At 42.8% G+C, this 25,250-nt stretch overlaps 1 protein-coding gene across 1 annotated transcript in view; it reads left to right on the top strand.

Moving 5' to 3' along the window:
- FES (FES proto-oncogene, tyrosine kinase) overlaps positions 1–25,250 on the top strand; it is a 259,267-nt gene that overhangs the window by 25,976 nt on the left and 208,041 nt on the right. Inside the window, exon 2 of the mRNA XM_069766154.1 lies at positions 23,196–23,474. Within this exon, the coding sequence (XP_069622255.1) occupies positions 23,250–23,474 (225 nt within the window). The 5' untranslated portion in view covers positions 23,196–23,249. The remainder of the gene's footprint in view (positions 1–23,195; positions 23,475–25,250) is intronic.

A 25,250-nucleotide genomic window follows, 5' to 3' on the forward strand; every position in this document is an offset into this window, starting at 1 on the left:
TGCAATAAGAGAAAAGGTGCTGGATCCAAAAGAGGGACTCAATAACCATAGGAAACTCCAACCAATTTGGTCATGCACAAATACTGTATATACCTATAGCAAGGTATGGCTATGTTCCACATGCAAAAATTCTAAGTGCACCACATGGTGAAAGAAAACAATACTGCCCATTTATAATAATAATAATCTTTATTTTTATATAGCGCTAACATATTCCGCAGCGCTTTACAGGTTGCACACATTATCGTTGCTGTCCCTGTTGGGGCTCACAATCTAAATTCCCTATTAGTAGGTCTTTGGAATGTGGGAGGAAACCGGAGTACCCGGAGGAAACCCACGCAAACACGGAGAGAACATACAAACTCTTTGCAGATGTTGTCCTTAGTGGGGCTTGAACCCAGGACTCCAGCTCTGCAAGGCTGCTGTGCTATCCACTGCGCCACCGTGCTGCCCATTTAAACTTAATCAAAAATAACATAAGTGTGCTCCATAGTAATAAATGGAATATGGCATAAACGTGAGAAGCCCCTAAGATACTGCACAACGCATGTGGATATTATGGCGCTAATAAAGTGGTATGATATTACCTAAGGTGAGCTGTATGGAGTTCCTCGGCGTCCCTCTGCCTCGACGCGTGTTTCGCAAATAGCTTCTTTGGGGGGCGTGGATCCAGCACCTTTTCTCTTATTGCATGTACTTTTAACCAGTTGTTAATTAAAATTATTTTATATTGAAATTACCACTTGTTTTGGGATTAGTTTTACTTTAATCACCAAAAAATGTGATATAATGTTGTAAACCAGCCTGAAAGATAAGAAAAAGAAGTTATATTATACTCACCCAGGGGCGGTCTGGTCCGATGGGCTTCGGGCTCCGCACTCAGTCCTTACCTGCGCACTGCAGTACTTTGCTCTGCCCTCAACAGGGCAGACAAAGCATGCCTGCGCAGGAGCCGCAGCAGGAAGAAAAGAAGAGGACAACATCGTATGAAGATGGTAGGCGCCGGACCCGGATCATCAGACCGGACCGCATCGGGACCGCCCCTGGGTGAGTATAATATAACTTATTTTTCCTATCTTTCAGGTTACATTGGGGGGCTCATCTACTGCATTACAGAATTCTGTAGACAAGCCCCTGATGCCGATGGCCTTAGTTTATAGGCCAATTTTGGCGTGACAGATTCCCTTTAATCCCCTTAACGACCGCCGATACGCCTTTTAACGGCGGCCGCTAAGGGTACTTAAACCACAGCGCCGTTAATTAACGGCGCTGTGGAAAAAGTAAATAGCGCCCCCCAGAGTCGGATTTTCTCTGGGGTCTCGGCTGCCGGGGGTAGCCGAGACCCCAGAGAACATGATTCGGAGGGTTTTTTACCGAAGCCGCTTTTGCGATCGCCGGTAATTAACCGTTTACCAGCAATCGTAAGAAGAAAAAAAAACGCGATTTCCTTTTTAATTTCTCTGTCCTCCGATGTGATCGCACATCAGAGGACAGAGAAATGGGGTCCCCAATAGCCCCACGATACTTACCTGTCTCCCCCGGTGCTCCTCGTGGCTCCCGATGGATGCCGCCATCTTTTTCCGGCAAAAAAATGGTGGGCGCATGCACAGTGCGCCCGACGGCCGGCACCGGGAGGATCTTTGGGGTCTCGGCTGCCGGGGGTAGCCGGGACCCCAAAGAACATGATCGGGGTCGGTTTAACCGACCCCTGTTTTGCGATCGCCGGTAATTAATGTGATCGCACATCAGAGGACAGAGAAATAGGGGGATTCGGGGACCCTATTATACTTACCGGTGTCCCTGGGTCCTCCTGCTGCTCCTCCTGGCTGCTGGCGACTTCATGGGAACAGAAAATGGCGGGCGCATGCGCAGTGCGCCTGCCATCTGTCGCCATCTGCCGGCTGGCAGGAGAAGAGCAGTTGGGGCTAAAATTAGGGTTAGGGCTAGGGTTAGGGTTGGGGCTAAATTTAGGGTTAGGGTTGGGGCTAAATTTAGGGTTGGGGTTCTTTCACACTTATGTCGGTACGGGGCCGTCGCAATGCGTCGGCCCGACATACCGACGCACGTTGTGAAAATTGTGCACAACGTGGGCAGCGGATGTAGTTTTTCAACGCATCCGCTGCCCTATGTCCTGAGGAGGAGGGGGGCGGAGTTATGGCCATGCATGCGCGGTCAGAAATGGCGGACGCAACATACAAAAAAACGTTACATTGAACGTTTTTTTGTGCCGACGGTCCGCCAAAACACAACTGATCCAGTGCACGACGGACGCGACGTGTGGCCATCCGTCGCGATCCGTCGGCAATACAAGTCTATGGGCAAAAAACGCATCCTGCGGGCACATTTGCAGGATCCGTTTTTTTGTCCAAAACGACGGATTGCGACGGATGCCAAACGCAAGTGTGAAAGTAGACTTAGGGTTAGGGTTGGGGCTAAAGTTAGGGCTAGGGTTAGAGTTGGAGCTAAAGTTAGGGCTAGGGTTAGGGTTGGGGCTAAATTTAGGGTTAGAGATAGGGCTAGGGTTGGGGCTAAAGTTAGGGCTAGGGTTGCAGCTAAAGTTAGGGTTAGAGTTGGGATTAGGGTTAGGGTTTGGATTAGGGTTGGTATTAGGGTTAGGTTTGGGATTAGGGTTAAGGTTAGGGTTGTGATTAGGGGTGTATTGGGATTAGGGTTAGGTTTGAGGTTATGGTTGAGCTTAGGATTAGAGGTGTGTTGGATTTAGTTTTTTGATTAGGGTTATGGTTAGGGTTGACATTAGGGTTGTTTTGGGGTAAGGGTTGTGATTATGGTTAGGGTTAGTGATTAGGATTATGGATCGGGTTGGGATTAGGGTTAGGGGTGTGTTGGGGTTAGGGTTCGAGCTAGAATTGGGGGGTTTCCACTGTTTAGGTACATCAGGGGGTCTCCAAACACGACAGCCAATTTTGCGCTCAAAAAGTCAAATGGTGCTCCCTCCCTTCTGAGCTCTGCCGTGCGCCCAAACAGTGGTTTACCCCCACATATGGCACATCAGTGTACTCGGGATAAATTGGACAACAACTATTGCGGTCCAATTTCTCCTGTTACCCTTGTGAAAATAAAAACTTGGGGGCTACAATATCTTTTTTGTGGAAAAAAAATATTTTTTATTTTCACGACTCTGCATTCTAAACTTCTGTGAAGCACTTGGGCATTCAAAGTTCTCACCACACATCTAGATAAGTTCCATGGGGGGTCTAGTTTCCAAAATGGGATCACTTCTGGGGGGTTTCTACTGTTTAGGCACATCAGGGGCTCTTCAAACGCGACATGGCGTCCGATCTCAATTCCAGCCAATTCTACATTGAAAAAGTAAAACGGCACTCCTTCTCTTCCAAGCTCTGCGGTGCGCCCAAACAGTGGTTTACCCCCACATATGGGGTATTGACGTACTCAGGAGAAATTGCACAACAACTTTTGTGGTCTAATTTCTCTGTTACCCTTGTGAAAATAAAAATTTGGGGGCAAAAAGATCATTTTTGTAAAAAAAATGCGATTTTTTTTATTTTCACGGCTCTGCGTTATAAACTTCTGTGAAGCACCTGGGGGGTTCAAAGTGCTCACCACACATCTAGATAAGTTCCTTAAGGGGTCTAGTTTCCAAAATGGTGTCACTTGTGGGGGGTTTCCACTGTTTAGGCACATCAGGGGCTCTCTAAACGTGACATGGCGTCCGATCTCAATTCCAGCCAATTCTGCATTGAAAAAGTCAAACAGCGCTCCTTCACTTCCAAGTTCTGCGGTGCGCCCAAAAAGTGGTTTACCCCCACATATGGGGTATTGGCGTATTCAGGAGAAATTGCATAATAAAATTTATGGTTACATTTCTGTTTTTACACTTGTGAAAATAAAAAAAATGGTTCTGAATTAAAATGTTTGCAAAAAAAAGTTAAATGTTCATTTTTTCGTTTCACATTGTTTCAGTTCATGTGAAGCACGTAAAGGGTTAATAAACTTCTTGAATGTGGTTTTGAGCACCTTGAGGGGTGCAGTTTTTAGAATGGTGTCATACTTGGTTATTTTGCATCATATAGACCTCTCAAAATGACTTCAATTGTGATGTGGTCCCTAAAAAAAATGGTGTTGTAAAAATGAGAAATTGCTGGTCAACTTTTAACCCTTATAACTCCCTAACAAAAAAAATTTTTGTTTCCAAAATTGTGCTGATGTAAAGTAGACATGTGGGAAATGTTATTTATTAACTATTTTTCGTGACATATCTCTCTGATTTAAGGGCATAAAAATACAAAGTTTGAAAATTCTAAATTTTAAAAATTTTCACCATATTTCCGTTTTTTTTTATAAATAATCGCAAGTAATATCGAAGAAATGTTACCACTAACATGAAGTACAATATGTCACGAAAAAACAATCTCAGAATCAGCGGGATTCGTTGAAGCGTTCCAGAGTTATAACCTCATAAAGTGACAGTGGTCAGAATTGTAAAAATTGGCTCTGTCATTAAGTACCAACTTGGCTCTGTCACTAAGGGGTTAAATACTTCTGTCTCTTCATGTAATCACAGATATTAATTCCAGGACTCCTTAGCAACATTTCTCCACATTTGCCGACAACATTTGTACCTTACTGCATATGTTGAAAATAATAATTTGGGTTGTGAATGTGCAATTTGGAAGATGTGCCAATACATATGTTACAAAACCACAATCTTTCCCAATATTTATATGGTAACATCAAAAGGACAATTTTTAATTTAAACATGAATCAGACATGCCATACAACTGTTGCAGCCCTTGCAAATACTTTGATTGACACTTTGTTTGCAACTCAGTGCAGGAAGCACATAAGATGACTTGTCTTAGACAAACTAAAAATGATTCAAAGGTTGCTGCCATGATGTATAGAGATAAAAAAAAAGATTCTGCATCATCTCCAGTGTGTAAGTCCGTGAAAATCGGACTGCACTCAGATGTCATTTGAGTGTGGTCCGATTTTTTTTCATGGATCTATACACTTGCAATGCCGATTTTGATCCAACACTCAGATCAAAATCAGACATGTCTCAGATTTTTTTTTTCTGCTGACCGCTCAGTCCAAAGGAAAAAATTGGACATGTTCACAGCCCATAGGACTTCAAAGATACGAATGCTATCTAAGAAACCCACAGATAACAATCGTATGAGAAAATCGGTTGAGTGCATGAGCCCAAACACTGAATTGCTGCAGAGGAAAAAAAATAAACATTTTAAGAACATTTAAGGGAAAAATAAAATGTCACGTTTCACATCTACGCATAGATTGTGTCATTGCTTTGCATAATATGCTACAAAGAATTATGAAAATGCAAGTAATGGTTTCCTTCTGCATTTGTGTGGCACGTGAAAGGCATGAATTCCAGGAAGCCCACTCATCATCAGCCATTGCATTTCAGTCTGCAGACACTTGCAAAGTGACTGTGCATTTGCCTTTGCTACAATAGGGAATTGTTTATGGGGTGTGCTGAATCTGGGAAGTAAGTATAAAACGTAGGAGTTTACAATTATTGGTTTAGTTAGAAATTTGTAGAAATTCATGGATCAAAGAAACTGAACCATTTAGAGGGAACTTGTCATGTCAACAAATTGAGATTCTGATTTGGCTTTTATCCTAAGTCATATTGCAAGACTCGTTAAAGGGTCGACTGTGACAGGTGGTGCTGTAGAATACAAGTCCTCTTCCTCTTTGAAGAGGTAATTTGCACTTGTACAAAAATGCTTTTTACCTGCAGATTTGGGGTAAATCTGCTGGTAAATGGACTTATATCCTCTTGAGAGCCACTCATTTTCAGTCATAGGGGAAGGAAGAAGTGGTAACAAATATCGCTCACTATGCTGTGATCAGTCATTGTTATCACACCCCAGCAATTTGATTGACAGCTCACTCTGCACACACATGATGCACATATGTTGCAGAACTGTCTATCAATGAAAGTTCCAGGCAGTGATTACAGCTGCCGCTCACAGTATAGTCAGTACTAACTTTAACCTCTCTGTGCACGTCCCTTTCACTCTATGCAAGAGAATCTCGGGAGGATATAAGTTAATTCCCTCCCTGTAGGTGTGCTTTCAGTATGGTGGCCAACATGTTACTTCCTTCAGTCTTGGGTCAATTGGAGGACAGATAATCAAAACCCAGCATTAGTGTGCCATAGCATAGGGACCCTATGCTGGATGAAGGTCTTGTTCAGGCATCAAGGTGATGAGCGTTCTCCATTCCCTGTAGCCATCTTCTGCCTCTAACAGCTGTGAGTGGAGCAGATCTATGACTAGGCTGTTAACCAGTTAAATGCTGCTGTAATTCCCTGAAAATTCTGTTCTAGCTGCTTATCAGTGTCCCTGTCAATCGATCGAAGGATGCTGATGTGGTACCATGACATCTCAAGGTCTAATGAAAATTCCTATGCCTGTCATGACGGTACTCCTGTGGACCCTGGCTTCTGGCTGGGAATCATAGGACAATATTATTTGTAATTCATACAGTATTACTGTGATGTTGCTATATATAGTGAAAGTGATCGGATAATTGTAGGTTCAAGTCCCTTAGTGGACTAACAAATACAGTAAAAAGTGGGAAAAAAAGCGATTAAAAAACCATGGAAGTTGATATCATCCTCTTTTTCCCCCATTTAAAATAAGATTTTACCTTTTTTTAAATGCACATATGTGGTATCACTGCACATATCTATAAACATATAAAATTAATTAACCCGATTAGTAAATGCTGTAAACAAAGAAAAGAAGGGACAGAAGTGCATTTTTTGTTCACCACAACATGCAGTAAGAAGTGTTCAAAACGTTGTTACCAATCCCTAATTAGTATAAAAACATCAGGTGGTTCTGCAAAAGTCAAGCCCTCACACCTCCAAGAACATCAAAATGAACATGTTACAGGTCTCGGAAAATGGTGACACATGCTATTTTTTTTTACGAATTAAAATCTCACCACTTAAATGGAAAAAAAAATAAGCAAGTTCATATTAATTGTACTTACCTGGAGAATTATATTTCAATATCAATTTTACTGTAAAATGAATGCCATTAAAACAAAACCCAAAAAACAAATGCGGAATTGTGTTTTTTGTTTTTTTCTTTTGCAATCTCACCTCACTTTGTGTTCCCATTTTCTAGTACATTATATGATAACTAGATGGTGGCCCGATTCTAACGCATTCGGTATTCTAGAATATGCATGTCCACATAGTATATTGCGTAGCCCACGTAGTATATTGCCCAGCTACGTAGTATATTGCCCAGCCATGTAGTATATTGCCCAGTCACGTAGTATATTGCCCAGTCACGTAGTATATTGCCCAGCCACGTAGTATATTGCCCAGTCACGTAGTATATTGCCCAGTCACATAGTATATTGCCCAGTCACGTAGTATATTGCCCAGTCAAGTAGTATATTGCCCAGCCACGTAATATATTGCCCAGCCACGTAGTATATTGCCCAGTCATGTAGTATATTGCCCAGTCACGTAGTATATTGCCCAGTGACTTAGTATACAGCACAGACACGTAGTATATTGCACAGCAACGTAGTATACAGCACAGAGCCACGTAGTATATTGCACAGCGACGTAGTATACCACACAGAGCCACGTAGTATATTGCCCAGCCACGTAGTATATTACCCAGCCACGTATATCACAGGTTAAAAAATAAAAAATAAACATACTCACCTTCGGAGGGAGCCCTTGTAGTCATGTCACCTGTGTGCGGTGCACTCGGCAGCTTCCGGTCCCAGGGTTGGTAGCGCAGGACCCGTGATGACATCGCGGTCACATGACTGTGAAGTCATGGCAGGTCCTTCTCGCGCAGGCGCGCAGGACCTGTGATGAGGTCGCAGTCACATGACAGTGACGTCATGGCAGGTCCTTGTCGCATACCATCCTTGCCACCGGAACCTGCCGCTTGCATGGAGCGGTTACCGGAGCGTCGCGAGGAGCGGGAAAGGCGGCGGAAGGTGATTATATGATTTTTTTTTTATTATTATTATTTTTAACATTATATCTTTTCACTATTGATGCCGCATAGGCAGCATGAATAGTAAATAGTTGGGGACACACAGGGTTAATAGCAGCGGTAACAGAGTGCGTTACCCGTGGCATAACGCGGTCTGTTACTGCCGGCATTAACCCTGTGTGAGCGATGACTGGATGGGAGTATGGAGCGGGAGCCGGGCAGTGACTGCGGGAAGTAAGGAGCGGACATTTTTCCGCCTGACTGTGCCTGTCGCTGATTGGTCGTGGCTGTTTTGCCACAACCAATCAGCGACTTGGATTTCCATGACAGACAGAGGCCGTGACCTATGAATATCTGTGACAGAAAGACAGACAGACAGAAGTGACCCTTAGACAATTATATAGTAGATGTGAATGGTGTCACTCAAAAGTACAACTCGGCCTGCAAAAAAACAGACCCTCATACAGCTATGGGTAGAAATATAAAAAAGTTATGGCTCTTGATAGAAGGATAGCAAAAAAAGTGCAAAAACAAAAAATTGTCTGGCCATTATGGTATATTACCACAAGGTGCCATTGCTGTGGACTTTCCAGTTAGAAAATCTGCTTTGATTTAACTACCAGTGTCATGCATGAGATTTCTAGAAACCTTGCTGCACACGATATGGACAGTATCCGAGGCGTAAATTGACCTGAGTCGTGGATGTCAAATGTCTGTGGAGAGGCTTGGTCCTAGAAGTTCTTGTGGGTGGCGTTTAAAGGGATTGAAAATAAGGCGTGATGCCAAGTAGTGATGAGCGAGTATACTCGTTGCTCGGGTGGTCTCCGAGTATTTGTGAGTGCTCGGAGATTTAGTTTTCCTTGCCGCAGCTGCATGATTTGCCGCTGATAGACAGCTTGAATACATGTGCGGATTCCCTAGCAACCAGGCAACCTACACATGTACTCAGGCTCGCTAGCAGCCGTAAATCATGCAGCTGCGTCAACAAAAACTAAATCTCCATGTAGTTACAAATACTCGGAGACCACCCGAAGGTGCTTGGGAAAACCCGAGCAATGAGTATGCTCGCTCATCACTCTTGCCAAGCTCTTGTTAGAAGTATGCTTGTGGCAAAGAGAAGAGTTCTCTGCTATTTCCAGAAGTAAAGAAGACCCCTGGAGATAACCTAAAGATAGGTGAGGGTTGGCTCCAGAATTATGTTCAATCAAAGTGATGTATATATGCTGCTCAACACTCACTGGTCTGCGCTGAAAAGGTTTATCCTTGGATATCTTTGCTTTATTATTGTACATAATTCCAGAATTTCTAGCTTATTATGTTCTTCTTGTTTTTTTGTGTTTTTTTTCTTAACTATAGTATTTGTATTCTCTTATGTCTGTAATTAACCACAAGAGCTGGCGTCTTTTCTCTGTTCTACTAAAAATGTCATCGTAATCAGCACATTTTGTTTTTTTTTACACCACACATTTCCGTTAAGCTATTTGGAAATGTTATGGTAATTTAACCTGTTCTAGCACAGAAGTAAATTCTTCCGACGTCCAGGTCTAGTCAGTTGCGGAGTAGCACAGATCTGCTCCATCAGCTGTATAGTGTCCACTGTAATTATATCACATAAGGCTTGATCACATAGTATGAGAAAATAAAGTGACCTAGACTATGGTACTGATAAAAACTGACAGTTTATTGAAGATAATTAAAAACATATGTAAATACTACAAAAGAAAGGTATTGGACCTAAAATGAGGGACACAAAAAAGCCATAGGCTACACCCAAATTGTGGACCAACATTACATATAGGCATAATAAATACACCAATAGGAACTATACCCTATATGCATAATAACATGTGGTAAATAAGTCATCCACAAGAATGTGCTTATATTGTCTGTGTCATTCAGAGGTGGACTGTACTCGTCCTCTAATGTGGCACATGATTATCAATATCAGGCATAGGATCTTGTATTGGAATAGGTATATTTACCTTAAAGTCAGCCACGTGGGTGAATGCCCCGGCGTCCCTCTGCCCTTTTTGTTTTTATGCATTCTTTTAGTATATTTTCTTTACCTGTGTTTGATCAACTGGGCATTGGCATTTTCTCGGTGGATGAAAAATGGCCGAAGTCGAAGAATAATCTTGGAGACTCACATATATCGAAGCTCCTGAAAAGGACTGTATTTCTATAAAGGATAAAGAAGAAAAAGGAAACTTATTTTCCATTATGAACAGGCCAACTTTAGAAATTATTATGTGAAGTATTTTATTATATATTTTTGATAAGTCTGTTTATATGGATATCATATTTTATTTTTCTGATATTTATTGTTGGATGTTCTAATATATATAGGGGGTTCTGCACATTTTGACTTTTATACCCCCCTATCCTTGTTTAAGGAGGGGTTATTTTTAATAATCATATTGATATGGATTAATGTGGATATACACATAGACACATCATCTTTAGAGATAAATAACACATTATTGTTCACCCATCATGTTCAAGACACGAGATACTGTGACATTGGGGTCACATTTTGATATAAGGACACACACATACGTATAAGATGCATTTTACAAATGCACTTAGAAACTTAGTTTGGTTATTATATAGCATATACATATGCACACATATACACATATAAGGCACATTTCACATTCATTCCAATATCCATCTTTTTTGGATTAGTCACTTAATCAATAACAATCACATTATTACATACTTTTTTTCTCTTTATTCATTTATTAACACACTTTTATTTTTATTATTTTATTAACAACAATTCACCACAACATTCTTCTCATATCAATGTTATTATTTGGTGTGGTCAATTATTATTATATTTATTCTTATACATACCCCATACAGATAGAACTTTTTTTCTATTAGCTAAGTTATTATTTGTTTATTATTTACACATATTAATTATTCATGTATTAATTATGTTTCCCCCTTTTTTCCTTCTCTGATGTGTTCATTATGGGTAGTGCGCCTGTGGGGATTGCGGACCTGGGATGGCCGGCAAGCGGTCATTGGGGGTGAGATATAGCGTGTCGTACTTACGGACGACCTGCTGTTTCTGGCCCCACGACCGCGATCCGGTCTTCCATTTGGGCAGGATCCCGTGTATTTGCACATGCGCCAATTAACCCATGTAATGAACTAGTGTCCATATATTTGAGCCTTTATTGGGACAGAATACATATTGGTATACTTGAGTTTTGGCCATTTTGGTTCCGATGTTCGTACACCACCGACATAGGACTTCCGGTGTCCGTACACCATTAGGATGAGAACACTAGAATCCCATATACCTGAGCCTTTACTGGGACAGGACACATACCCGTATACTAGAGCTCCGGCCATCTTGTTTCCGATGTTCGTACACCACCGATATGGGACTTCCGGTGTCCGTACACTATTAGGATGAAAACACTAGAACTTCGGCCATCTTGCTTCCGGTGTCCGTACACCACGGATATGGGACTTCCGGTGTTCGTACAGCATTGCGATATGGGAACTTCCTGTCTAGCGTCTCCGCTTGCTGCATAACAATGCGCCGAGATTCGGCTATTTGGCAGCGTAAACAATTACGGTTATTTACTTCCACCTGATTTTAATTCCTGGGGTCCAATTAACACCATGCCCACCATATTTAAACCGGCCAGCCTCCTGCCCTGACACGCCTCCCGAAGAAGCAGTGCGAAACGCGCGTCGGGGCAGAGGGACGCCGGGGCATTCACCCACGTGGCTGACTTTAAGGTAAATATACCTATTCCAATATAAGATCCTATGCCTGATATTGATAATCATGTGCCACATTAGAGGACGAGTACAGTCCACCTCTGAATGACACAGACAATATAAGCACATTCTTGTGGATGACTTATTTACCACATGTTATTATGCACATAGGGTATAGTTCCTATTGGTGTATTTATTATGCCTATATGTAATGTCGGTCCACGATTTGGGTGTAGCCTATGGCTTTTTTATGTCCCTCATTTTAGGTCCAATACCTTTCTTTTGTAGTATTTACATATGTTTTTAATTATCTTCAATAAACTGTCAGTTTTTATCAGTACCATAGTCTAGGTCACTTTATTTTCTCATACTATGTGATCAAGCCTTATGTGATATAATTACTGTGGTGGTACTAAGTCCCCCAGATGGGGAGGACATTGAGAATATTGAGCAAAATATTGTGAATATATAGTGTCCACTGTGTAGTGGACATCCACCCCATATTTGAATCAATAGAAGTCAGATATGCAGTACCTGGCCGCGGGGCGCTGAACTGATCCATGACCTATCCTAAAGATGGGCAATAAATGTTAAAGTCCAGAGCATCCCCTGTAAACAGTAATTTAAGGGTAATGCAGACATCTTTCCTGAATTAGTCCTTTGTCATCCCAGTTTCATGTGTTTACTAGACACAGTGCATTGTAATAATTAGATGGTAGAGGCAAGTGGAGCAGAATAGGAGGTGAAATTAGTAAGTATGTTGCAAAGTTAAAAACTTTTTTCTTTTCTAAATATTCATGGGGCTCTTAACTCTGTTCAGATTTCTGACATCAGCAAAGATAGGAAGACCGCACTCTCTAAGACAATGTAGAGATGATGACAAATCTGTTTTCCAACATTAATTCATGCGTAACCTATGGATCAAGATGTAGAGTGAAATTCTATAGCAGTTTCCTTCTGAAGATTTTGCCAATGATTAAACATTGCTTTTAGGATAGTTTTTTTTTGTCTAGTTTTGCGCCTTTTTTTGTTTGCACCCAATTCATTGTTGTATTTCGAAATCTATTTTATACGTGGTCACCTGTTTTGTTTTTCTTTTATTTAGTTTTGTTTTCCTATTTGTGGGCAGAGTTTAGTGACTTCAGGTGTTTTCCACTGATTCATCACTTTTTAAAATGTTGCTAAATTTGGCACAACTTCACTCCTTTCTCCCGTAGTGTATGTTTTAGTACACCCAAACTTTGGTGCAATTTTTGCGACTTTTCGATCTAATATGCAAGTTCGGCATCAAAAATCGCAAAAACAGTTCAAGACAGGAAAAAAAAGTCCCTTTTTAGACTTTGTGCCAAATTAATGAATTACGTGCACCATTTTGATGAATTTGGAACTAAATAGGCAACTAATAGCACAAGGCAAAAAAGGAAAATTGATTTAAAAAAACACAAATGATGAATCGGGGCCATTGTTTCAGGATCTCTATGAATCATCTACTTACTGTATATTTAAAAAATAGTTCTCCAATTCTTGAGTCAGACCAAAAAGTTGTCTTATCCTATCAGGATGAGTCATTGTGAGAGGAAACATACTTCTAATGATGGATGATGATCCCTTTCAGCCAAACTCATCATGTGCTAAAACACAACATTAATGTGAGGATCTGCCGTGAAGGTGGAATTCCCCAATCTGTACTCAAAAGCTCACAGCAAAATGTATATTCTTTACTTTTCTGATACACCCAGTGACTATACCTACAGCTGAGATGCAAGGCAAAGGTTCAGTCTATGCCTGCACATTTAAGTAGGTGAGATGCTACTTTTAGCTCCTGGGAAACCTTCCCAGGCTGGTTACACTGCATTCCTTTAGTGTCAGTTGTCATAAGCTAATCGGTGATCATGCCATATTGCGGTAATGCCTTGTCTTATTGTGTTATTGGTGGTTCAGAGGCTGAATTGTAGGCGAGGTGTGCTTGGAAAGTGGTTTTGACAGAAATAAGCATATATTATGCAGGCATTTCTATAGTTGTACTATTATTCCCTACCAGTAGGTAGGCAGTCTCAGGTTTGACAGTCCTCCTGTTACAAATCTGTCCCTGCTTCAGCGCCGGCCCTTGCTCGCTTTTCCTATGACCTTCTTCCTTTTCTGTGGTCCACACCAGGTTTCACAACTATGTTATCACCAAAGGCCTTTTAAGGACTGCTCTCACACCCACACCTATGTGTGTCTGAGTATTGATTAAACTAGTATTGTTACCCTGTGCTTCGGAGGTGGCTTCATAAATTCTCCCGAGTGGCTATTTTCTTCTCTGACTTGTGCAACCTGAGTCTATCTTCTGGCTCAGGCTCGCTCAGTAACCCTTTATCTGCTTTAAGCTTAATAAACTGTTTTCTGGAATTGTTCATATTTAAATGTGGCTGCTTCAGAGTGTATCTTCTCCATTAAACAATTTTGTTCCTTCATCTCTGCTGCCAGTGGGTATTCATTTGTTTACTGATTAGCCCTTCATCTGCTGTATGTATAACAAACTCTCCTCTGTACTTGTTAACACTACAAACATTGCTGCAATTTCTGGAATTATAGCTATATGTACACTACTACACTACCGTTCAAAAGTTTAGGGTCACCCAGACAATTTTGTGTTTTCAATGAAAACTCATACTTTTATTAATCAAATGAGTTGCCAAATGAATGTAAAATCTAGTCCAGACATTGACAAGGTTGGAAAACAAATATTTTTATCTGAAATAATAATTTTCTCCTCCAAACTTTGCTTTTGTCAAAGAATTCTCCCTTTGCAGCAATTACAGCATTACAGACCTTTAGCATTCTAGCAGTTAATTTGCTGAGGTAATCTGGAGAAATTTCACCCCATGCTTCCAGAAGCCACTTCCACAAGTTGGCTTGGCTTGATGGGCACTTTTTGTGTACCATATGGTCAAGCTGCTCCCATAACAGCTCACTGGAGTTGAAAACTGATGACTGCGCTGGTAACTCCATTACAGATAGAATACCAGCTGGCTGCTTCTTCCCTAAATAGTTCTTGCATAATTTGGAGGTGTGCTTTGGGTCATTGTCCTGTTGTAGGATGAAATTGGCTCCAATTAAGCGCTGTCCACAGGGTATTGGCATGGCGTTGCAAAATGGAATCATAGCCTTCCTTATTCAATATCCTGGCCTACCGCCTCAATGCATTTACCTAACGATCCCTGTGTGGGCTATTAAAAAAAAAACCAAAAAAAAAAAAACACAACATAATCAGGTTCCTTGCATCATGTTCTCATTCACTTTTCTGCAGTTAATAGCCCTCCGTGTCTGTACTGCTACATACTTAGGCAGTTAACTGGTTCATGCAGCTTTATATGATCACCTGAGCCTTACACTATGGCTGGTCCGAATAACTAAAGCAATTGTTACCATCCACCTCTCGTGTCTCCCCTTTTCCTCATAGTTTGTAAGCTTGCGAGCAGGACCCTCATTCCTCCTGGTATCTGTTTTGAACTGTATTTCTGTTATGTTGTAATGTCTATTGTCTGTACAAGTCCCCTCCATAATTTGTAAAGCGCTGCGGAATATGTTAGTGCTATATAAATAAAAATTATTATTATTATTAATTATTATTAATATCCCTTTTGCCTTGTACAAATCTCCCAATTTACCAGCACCAAAGCAACCCCAGACCATCACATTACCTCCATCATGCTTGACAGATGGCGTCAGACACTCTTCCAGCATCTTTTCAGTTGTTCTGCGTCTCACAAATGTTCTTCTGTGTGATCCAAATACCTCAAACTTGGATTCGTCTGTCCATAACACTTTTTCCAATCTTCCTCTGTCCAATGTCTGTGTTCTTTTGCCCATATTCATATTTTCCTTTTATTAGCAAGTCTCAGATGTGGGTTTTTCTTTGCCACTCTGCCCTGAAGGACAGCATCCCAGAGTCGCCTCTTCACTATAGACATTGACATTTGGATTTTTTGTGTACTATTTAATGAAGCTGCCAGTTGGGGACCTGTGAGACATTGATTTCTCAAACTACATACTCTAATGTACTTGTCTTGTTGCTTAGTTGTGCAGCGGGGCCTCCCACTTCTCTTTCTATTCTGGTTAGAGCCTGTTTGTGCTTTCCTCTGAAGGGAGTAGTACACACCGTTGTAGGAAATCTTCAGTTTCTTGGCAATTTCTCGCATGGAATAGCCTTCATTTCGTAGAACAAGAATAGACTGTCGAGTTTCACATGAAAGTTCTTTTTTCTGGCCATTTGAGAGTTTAATGGAACTAACAAATGTAATGCTACAGATTCTCAACTAGCTCAAAGGAAGGTCAGGTTTATAGGTTCTCTAATTAGCCAAAGTGTTTTCAGCTGTGCTAACATACTTGCACAAGGGTTTTCAAGGGTATTCTAACCATCCATTAGCCTTCTTACACAGTAAACACAAAGTACCATAAGAACACTGGAGTGATGGTTGTTGGAAATGGGCCTCTATTGTTGTGAATTCTGTTATCGAACTCCCTCCTGTGGTCATGAATGGTACTTCGGCGAGTTCTGTCCATGGACTCCCTCTGGTGGCTGTGAGTGGAGCTGCTGCTTCTGAGGTTCCTTCCACAGGTGACGTAGTTTATTCTTTGGCTGGCTGTTCTATTTAACTCCACTCAGATCGTTACTCCATGCCAGCTGTCAATGTTTTTGTACTGGTTCAGTTCGCTCTTGGATCTTTCTGGTGACCTGTCTACTCCAGCAGAAGCTAAGTCCCTGCTAGTTATTTATTTGTTCATTGTTTCCTTGTCCAGCTGGCTATCATGATCTTGCCCTGCTAGCTGGAAGCTCTGGGATGCAGAGTGGCACCTCCGCACCGTGAGACGGTGCGGAGGTCTTTTTGCACACTCTGCGTGGTCTTTTTGTAGGGTTTTGTGCTGACCGCAAAGATACCTTTCCTATCCTCAGTCTGTTTAGTAAGTCTGGCCTCCCTTTGCTAAAACCTGTTTCATTTCTGTGTTTGTGACTTTCATCTTATCTCACAGTCAATATATGTGGGGGACTGCCTTTTCCTTTGGGGAATTTCTCTGAGGCAAGGTAGGCTTTATTTTCTATCTGTAGGGCTAGTTAGCTCTTAGGCTGTGAAGAGGTGTCTAGGTCGTGTTAGGTACGCTCAACGGCTATGTCTAGTTGTGTGATAGGATTAGGGGTTGCGGTCGGCAGAGCTCCCACTTCCCAGAGCTTGTCCTGTGTGAGTTTAACCATCAGGTCGTTCCGGGTGCTCCTAACCACCAAGTCATAACAGTACAGCTGGCCCAAAGTATTAATGCATCTCAATAGAGGGATAAGAGAAGTTCTGAGACCATTTTTTTTTCTCTGCAGTGTTTTTTGTCTTTCTTTTCCTCTAAGCCTCTGGGTGGTTCAGGACACAGGTGTAGATATGGACATTCAAGGTCTGTCCTCTTGTGTGGATCATCTCACTCCAAGGGTACAAAACATTCAAGATTTTGTGGTTCAGAATCCGATGTTAGAGCCTAGAATTCCAATTCCTGATTTGTTTTCTGGGGATAGATCTAAGTACCTGAATTTGAAAAATAATTTTAAACTGTTTCTAGCTTTGAAACCCCGCTCCTCTGGTGACCCCGTTCAACAAGTAAAAATCATTATTTCTTTGTTGCGTGGTGTCCCTCAAGACTGGGCATTTTCCCTTGCGCCAGGAGATCCTGCATTGCGCGATGTAGATGCGTTTTTTCTGGCGCTTGGATTGCTTTATGATGAACCAAATTCAGTGGATCAGGCAGAGAAAATCTTGCTGGCTTTGTGTCAGGGTCAGGATGAAGCGGAGGTGTACTGTCAGAAGTTTAGAAAGAAGTGGTCTGTGCTTACTCAGTGGAATGAGTGTGCCCTGGCGGCAATTTTCAGAAAGGGTCTTTCTGAAGCCCTTAAGGATGTCATGGTGGGATTTCCCACGCCTGCTGGTCTGAATGAGTCTGTGTCCTTGGCCATTCAGATCGATCGGCGCTTGCGTGAGCGCAAAGCTGTGCACCATTTGGCGGTATTCTCTGAGCATAGGCCTGAGCCTATGCAGTGTGATAGAACTTTGACTAGAGCTGAACGGCAAGAACACAGACGTCAGAATGGGCTGTGTTTTTACTGTGGTGATTCCACTCATGCTATCTCCGATTGTCCTAAGCGCACTAAGCGGTTCACTAGGTCTGCCACCATTAGTACGGTACAGTCTAAATTTCTTTTGTCCGTTACTCTGATTTGCTCTCTGTCGTCCTATCCTGTTATGGCATTTGTGGATTCAGGCGCTGCCCTGAATTTGATGGACTTGGAGTTTGCCAGGCGCTGTGGTTTTTTCTTGGAGCCCTTGCAGTATCCTATTCCATTGAGAGGAATTGATGCTACGCCTTTGGCCAAGAATAAGCCTCAGTACTGGACTCACAACATCAGGAGGATATTCGCTTTTTGGTGTTGCATAATCTGCATGATGTGGTCGTTTTGGGGTTGCCATGGCTACAGGTCCATAATCCAGTATTGGATTGGAAATCTATGTCTGTGTCCGGCTGGGGTTGTCAGGGGGTACATGGTGATGTTCCATTGCTGTCAATTTCGCCTTCCACTCCTTCTAAAGTCCCTGAGTTTTTGTCAGATTACCGGGATGTATTTGAAGAGCCCAAATCCGGTGCCTTACCTCCTCATAGGGATTGCGATTGTGCTATTAATTTGATTCCTGGTAGTAAGTTTCCTAAGGGCCGACTGTTTAATTTATCTGTGCCAGAGCACGCCGCTATGCGGAGTTATATAAAGGAATCCTTGGAGAAAGGTCATATTCGCCCGTCGTCATCACTGTTGGGAGCAAGGTTCTTTTTTGTGGCCAAGAAGGATGGCTCTTTGAGACCTTGTATTGATTACCGCCTTCTTAATAAGATCACAGTCAAATTTCAGTACCCTTTGCCGCTGCTGTCTGATTTGTTTGCTCGGATTAAGGGGGCTAGTTGGTTCACCAAGATAGATCTTCGAGGGGCGTATAATCTTGTGCGAATTAAACAGGGCGATGAATGGAAAACAGCATTTAATACGCCCGAGGGCCATTTTGAGTACCTGGTTATGCCATTCGGGCTTTCTAATGCTCCATCTGTGTTTCAGTCCTTTATGCATGACATCTTCCGAGAGTACCTGGATAGATTCATGATTGTATATTTGGATGATATTTTGGTCTTTTCGGATGATTGGGAGTCTCGTGTGAAGCAGGTCAGAATGGTGTTCCAGGTCCTTCGTGCGAATTCCTTGTTTGTGAAGGGGTCGAAATGTCTCTTTGGGGTTCAGAAGGTTTCATTTTTGGGTTTCATTTTTTCCCCTTCTACTATCGAGATGGACCCTGTTAAAGTTCAGGCCATTTATGATTGGACTCAGCCGACATCTGTGAAGAGCCTGCAGAAGTTCCTGGGCTTTGCTAATTTTTACCGTCGCTTCATCGCTAATTTTTCTAGTGTTGCTAAACCGTTGACTGATTTGACCAAGAAAGGTGCTGATGTGGTCAATTGGTCCTCTGCGGCTGTAGAGGCTTTTCAGGAGTTGAAGCGTCGTTTTTCTTCTGCCCCTGTGTTGTGCCAGCCAGATGTTTCGCTCCCGTTTCAGGTTGAGGTTGATGCTTCTGAGATTGGAGCAGGGGCTGTTTTGTCGCAAAGAAGTTCTGATGGCTCGGTGATGAAACCATGTGCCTTCTTTTCTAGAAAATTCTCACCTGCTGAGCGCAATTATGATGTTGGCAATCGAGAGTTGTTGGCCATGAAGTGGGCATTCGAGGAGTGGCGACATTGGCTTGAAGGAGCCAAGCATCGCGTGGTGGTCTTGACGGATCACAAGAATTTGACTTATCTTGAGTCTACCAAACGGTTGAATCCTAGACAGGCTCGATGGTCGCTGTTTTTCTCCCGTTTTAATTTTGTGGTTTCGTACCTTCCGGGCTCTAAGAATGTGAAGGCTGATGCCCTGTCAAGGAGTTTTGTGCCTGACTCTCCGGGTGTTCCTGAGCCGGCGGGTATTCTCAAAGAGGGGGTAATTTTGTCTGCCATCTCCCCTGATTTGCAGCGCGTGCTGCAGAAGTTTCAGGCTGATAGACCTGACCGTTGTCCAGCGGAGAAACTGTTTGTCCCTGATAGATGGACTAGTAGAGTTATCTCTGAGGTTCATTGTTCGGTGTTGGCGGGTCATCCTGGAATCTTTGGTACCAGAGATTTGGTGGCTAGATCCTTTTGGTGGCCTTCTTTGTCATGGGATGTGCGTTCTTTTGTGCAGTCCTGTGGGACTTGTGCTCGGGCTAAGCCCTGCTGTTCTCGTGCCAGTGGGTTGCTTTTGCCCTTGCCGGTCCCGAAGAGGCCCTGGACGCATATTTCCATGGATTTTATTTCAGATCTCCGTGTCTCTCAAAGGATGTCGGTCATTTGGGTGGTTTGTGATCGCTTCTCTATGATGGTCATTTGGTACCCTTGTCTAAATTGCCTTCCTCCTCTGATTTGGTGCCATTGTTTTTCCAGCATGTGGTTCGTTTGCATGGCATTCTGGAGAACATCGTCTCGGACAGAGGTTCCCAGTTTGTTTCGAGGTTTTGGCGGTCCTTTTGTGCTAAGATGGGCATTGATTTGTCTTTTTCTTCGGCTTTCCATCCTCAGACAAATGGCCAAACCGAACGAACTAATCAGACTTTGGAAACATATCTGAGATGCTTTGTTTCTGCTGATCAGGATTATTGGGTGTCCTTCTTGCCTTTGGCTGAGTTCTCCCTTAATAATCGGGCCAGCTCGGCTACTTTGGTTTTGCCTTTTTTCTGTAATTCTGGTTTCCATCCTCATTTCTTTTCAGGGCAGGTTGAGCCTTCGGACTGTCCTGGTGTGGATACGGTGGTGGACAGGTTGCAGCAGATTTGGACTCATGTGGTGGACAATTTGACATTGTCCCAGGAGAAGGCTCAATGTTTCGCTAACCGCCTTCGCTGTGTTGGTCCCCGACTTCGTGTTGGGGATTTGGTTTGGTTGTCATCTCGTCATGTTCCTATGAAGGTTTCCTCTCCTAAGTTTAAGCCTCGTTTCATTGGGCCATATAAGATTTCTGAAGTTCTTAATCCTGTGTCATTTCGTTTGGACCTTCCAGCTTCTTTTGCCATCCATAATGTGTTCCATAGGTCGTTGTTGCGGAGATACGTGGCGCCTATGGTTCCCTCCGTTGATCCTCCTGCCCCGGTGTTGGTCGAGGGGGAGTTGGAGTATGTGGTGGAGAAGATTTTGGATTCTCGTGTTTCGAGACGGAAACTCCAGTACCTGGTCAAGTGGAAGGGTTATGGTCAGGAAGATAATTCCTGGGTTTTTGCCTCTGATGTTCATGCTGCTGATCTAGTTCGTGCCTTTCATTTGGCTCGTCCTGATCGGCCTGGGGGCTCTGGTGAGGGTTCGGTGACCCCTCCTCAAGGGGGGGGGTACTGTTGTGAATTCTGTTATCGAACTCCCTTCTGTGGTCATGAATGGTACTTCGGCGAGTTCTGTCCATGGACTCCCTCTGGTGGCTGTGAGTGGAGCTGCTGCTTCTGAGGTTCCTTCCACAGGTGACGTAGTTTATTCTTTGGCTGGCTGTTCTATTTAACTCCACTCAGATCGTTACTCCATGCCAGCTGTCAATGTTTTTGTACTGGTTCAGTTCGCTCTTGGATCTTTCTGGTGACCTGTCTACTCCAGCAGAAGCTAAGTCCCTGCTAGTTATTTATTTGTTCATTGTTTCCTTGTCCAGCTGGCTATCATGATCTTGCCCTGCTAGCTGGAAGCTCTGGGATGCAGAGTGGCACCTCCGCACCGTGAGACGGTGCGGAGGTCTTTTTGCACACTCTGCGTGGTCTTTTTGTAGGGTTTTGTGCTGACCGCAAAGATACCTTTCCTATCCTCAGTCTGTTTAGTAAGTCTGTCCTCCCTTTGCTAAAACCTGTTTCATTTCTGTGTTTGTGACTTTCATCTTATCTCACAGTCAATATATGTGGGGGGCTGCCTTTTCCTTTCGGGAATTTCTCTGAGGCAAGGTAGGCTTTATTTTCTATCTTTAGGGCTAGTTAGCTCTTAGGCTGTGAAGAGGCGTCTAGGTCGTGTTAGGTACGCTCCACGGCTATTTCTAGTTGTGTGATAGGATTAGGGGTTGCGGTCGGCAGAGCTCCCACTTCCCAGAGCTTGTCCTGTGTGAGTTTAACCATCAGGTCGTTCCGGGTGCTCCTAACCACCAGGTCATAACACTCTATACACCTATGAAAACATTGCATTACAAACCAGACGTTTGCAGCTAGAATAATCATTTACCACATTAACAATGTATAGAGTGTATTTCTGAATCATTTAATGTTAGCTTCATTGGAAAAAACTGTGCATTTCTTTAAAAATAAGGAAATTTCTAAATGACCCTAAACTTTTCAACGGTAGTGTATATTCCGTTCCTATGTTTACATACAAACCTGGCTCTTTGTATTCTGGTGTGTTTTGCTCCACTTGTCTGTCTGCCATCCAGCTTATCCCGTTGTCCTGGTTCTCACTGTTCTACTTGCGCAAGTCCCGTTCACTGTGCCATCGCCTTTGATTTGTGAGTTCACCCTGACCTGCAGCTTAGTGAAGCCCTCACACCTCTACTTCCCCAGGGTAGTACCAATTCTAACCCCTGCACCACTCACAAATACACTGAAAACTGTCCACTAGAGCTGTGGAAAAAAACGGTCTCTCTCAGTCTCCCTTAATCAAGACATTTGGTGAAGAAGGTGATGACATTGGTCATTGAACATTGCCATATGAACAGAAAGATCGAAAGTTTTCACCTCTGTATTTTTCTAGACTATAGTCTGGAGCTGCCAAGTGTGGACTTTGCATTTGCATATATCATTCTTTGGGGAGTCAAAATGTACAATTTTCTTTGATTTTACCACCGTTAACATTTTGTAGTAATATACGGTAATCAATAAAACATTTATTATATAACCCATGGATCTGTCATCTATATTAATAGTGGTAAAACTGCTTTAAGGGTTGGAATATTTCTGTGCTTTATGCAATAATAATATAATATAGGTGTAATAAATGTAGATGAGTTTTTTAGAAATGTTTGTTACATTAGCTGGTGGGGAATATGTAGCATATCTCTAGGACTTGTGTGTAGGCTGTGCTTCATCCTGGCAAACACTGTCACAGATGGCTTCTCCTAAGCAAAATTCTTCTTTTTGTACAAGTCTCTGGCAAAGATTGACATACAGATGATATTTTTTTTCGGAAGGTCTATAACTTTATAACTTCTTTGCTTCTGATTATAGAATGCCATATTATAGGCTGTTGCCTTATCAATAGAGGATATTATAGTTTCTACCATTGTAGCAAGGTTTGACTATGAATGATTGTAAACCGTTCAGCTCTATGTACCATTTATAAGGTTATATGTTTCCTTCACTTCCTGAGACCACCTTCTTTTTTTTATTACAGAGAAGCCGTGAACTTGATAGCGTGCATAAAAAGTGATCATCTTAATTTATAATTATGGGATTTGCAACTGAATTTAGTTGTCCCAATGGATACAATTCTTTGCTTCGCCTGCAAGACTCTGAACTGAAATTGATGGAGTGTATGAGAAAGTGGATGATACAGCGTTCAAAGAGTGACAAAGAGTATGGCTCACAGCTTCACCAGATGTTCACGCTGATAGAGAAGCTGGATCAGTCATCAGTCTCTGGTCTGTCGGAGTACTCAAGTCCACTGAGTCAGGTAACATTTACTGTATTATTAGAGAGAATGACCCTTGATTGAAACTCTAAAGAAGAATTATCAGCTCTCCTGATATGTCAATTTTTAGCAAGTATTTGTATTTTTTATTAAATAAATAAAAGCTGGAGCATCTTTTCATAGAACTGACTGTAGTGCTGTTCTTCTGTTATTCTTTCTGGAAATCTAAAAAATAAACTGTGAGTAACAATTATCCTTGTCAAAGGGGTGTGTCACTTAACAGACTGAAACTGTTAGCACTGATTGGACAAGAAACACACAACCCACAATTGGTTACATCCAGTTGTCAATTTATTGATTTGTTTGTAGGAGGAATATCGGAAGAACAGCCACATGCTGGAGTCCTAAGACGTAATATGTCAAGATTGTAATATTATAAGGAATACAATGATTTACGAACTCAGACATGTCTCTTGTCAAATTATAATAAGATAATAATAAAATAATAATGTCAGTGGTGGCAAGGCGTGTAGTTTTATAGGAACCTGCAATCACAGATTTCCCAAAGTAGTACAGCGTGTGTTATTACATTTTTAAACATGCCCTTGCTGCAATTACTGGTGTGACTGGATGCCAGATAATGACCTTTTTAGATATTAGTCATCTCCAAGCACTGAACAGTCACGTCTGTATTTACTATTTGGGCTGTAATGATGCCCACTGTTCCTTAAAGAGGTATTCCCATCTTGATCATTCATTATGTATAGTCAGTGTCGGACTGGGGCACCGGGACACCGGAGAATCCTCCGGTGGGCCCCGCCCCCTGGCCCTGCCTGCCTGCCTCCTTCATTTGTCCCTGCAGTGCCGCCCAGGCTGCCTCATTCACGCATAGTGTGCTCAGTCACTCACGTCACTGTGCTGACTTGTGCTGAGTGCACTGCTGACTGTGCGCACAACAAGTTAAACAAAATTGATAGCCGGGGGCCGGCGCCACGCACAGGCTGCTGAACCGAAGAAAATGATGTGATCATCATGTCCTGTGAGAAGTGCAGCCGCGCGGCAGCTCCTTCTCCACATGACATGACATCACATCACCACACTAGTCCACACGATTCATTACCGCGCGCTCAGTGCTGGGCTGGCTACAGACAGTGCATTGGCTAGTACTGTCTGCAGCTGCTGTAGTGCCGACTGTGCGCTACTGGCTGCCTAGTTGCTGCTAGAGCAGGCAGCCCGTGCGCAGCGTGTGGAGCGATTCGCCGCTCAGCAGACCCGGCCACCACCACCCCACCAGCACCAGTCACGAGTCACTCAGTCACATACCATTGCATTTGATTTGCATGATGCTGCATCATTCATGATCTCAACTCCGCCTCCTCTTCTAGTTCTGTGGTCTGGTTGGACTACGGTTTTCTAATGCTGATTGGCTGACATACAGCCAATCAGCATTAGTTTTGCTTGTGTGACCTCACAGGTCACAGCACAGAGTGAGCTGTGCTGTGATTGGTCGACTGTCCTCCTCCTGCCCAAGCAGCACAGAGCCTGCACAGGCGCACTACTCCTGCACTATCATTCATAGTCGGAGTCGGAGAGGCTGCTGTAGCTGATGGTTCGGAGTCCGGGCATTTCCTGTCTTAGTTAGTGAGTCGGTATTGTAATAAATCAATCAATGTACTAATGTATGTAGTATGTGAGTAAAATATGCCTGCAGCAGTACACAGCCACTGAGACAGTTATGGGAGGCCCCCCGGCCCCTGCAATCTAAAGCGGTGACACAAGGTAGAGGTCTGGGGGGCCCCCATAGAAAATTTCTAATTT

The sequence above is a fragment of the Ranitomeya imitator genome, chromosome 4, assembly GCF_032444005.1.
Source record: "Ranitomeya imitator isolate aRanImi1 chromosome 4, aRanImi1.pri, whole genome shotgun sequence".
In the NCBI taxonomy this organism is placed as follows: Eukaryota; Metazoa; Chordata; class Amphibia; order Anura; family Dendrobatidae; genus Ranitomeya; species Ranitomeya imitator.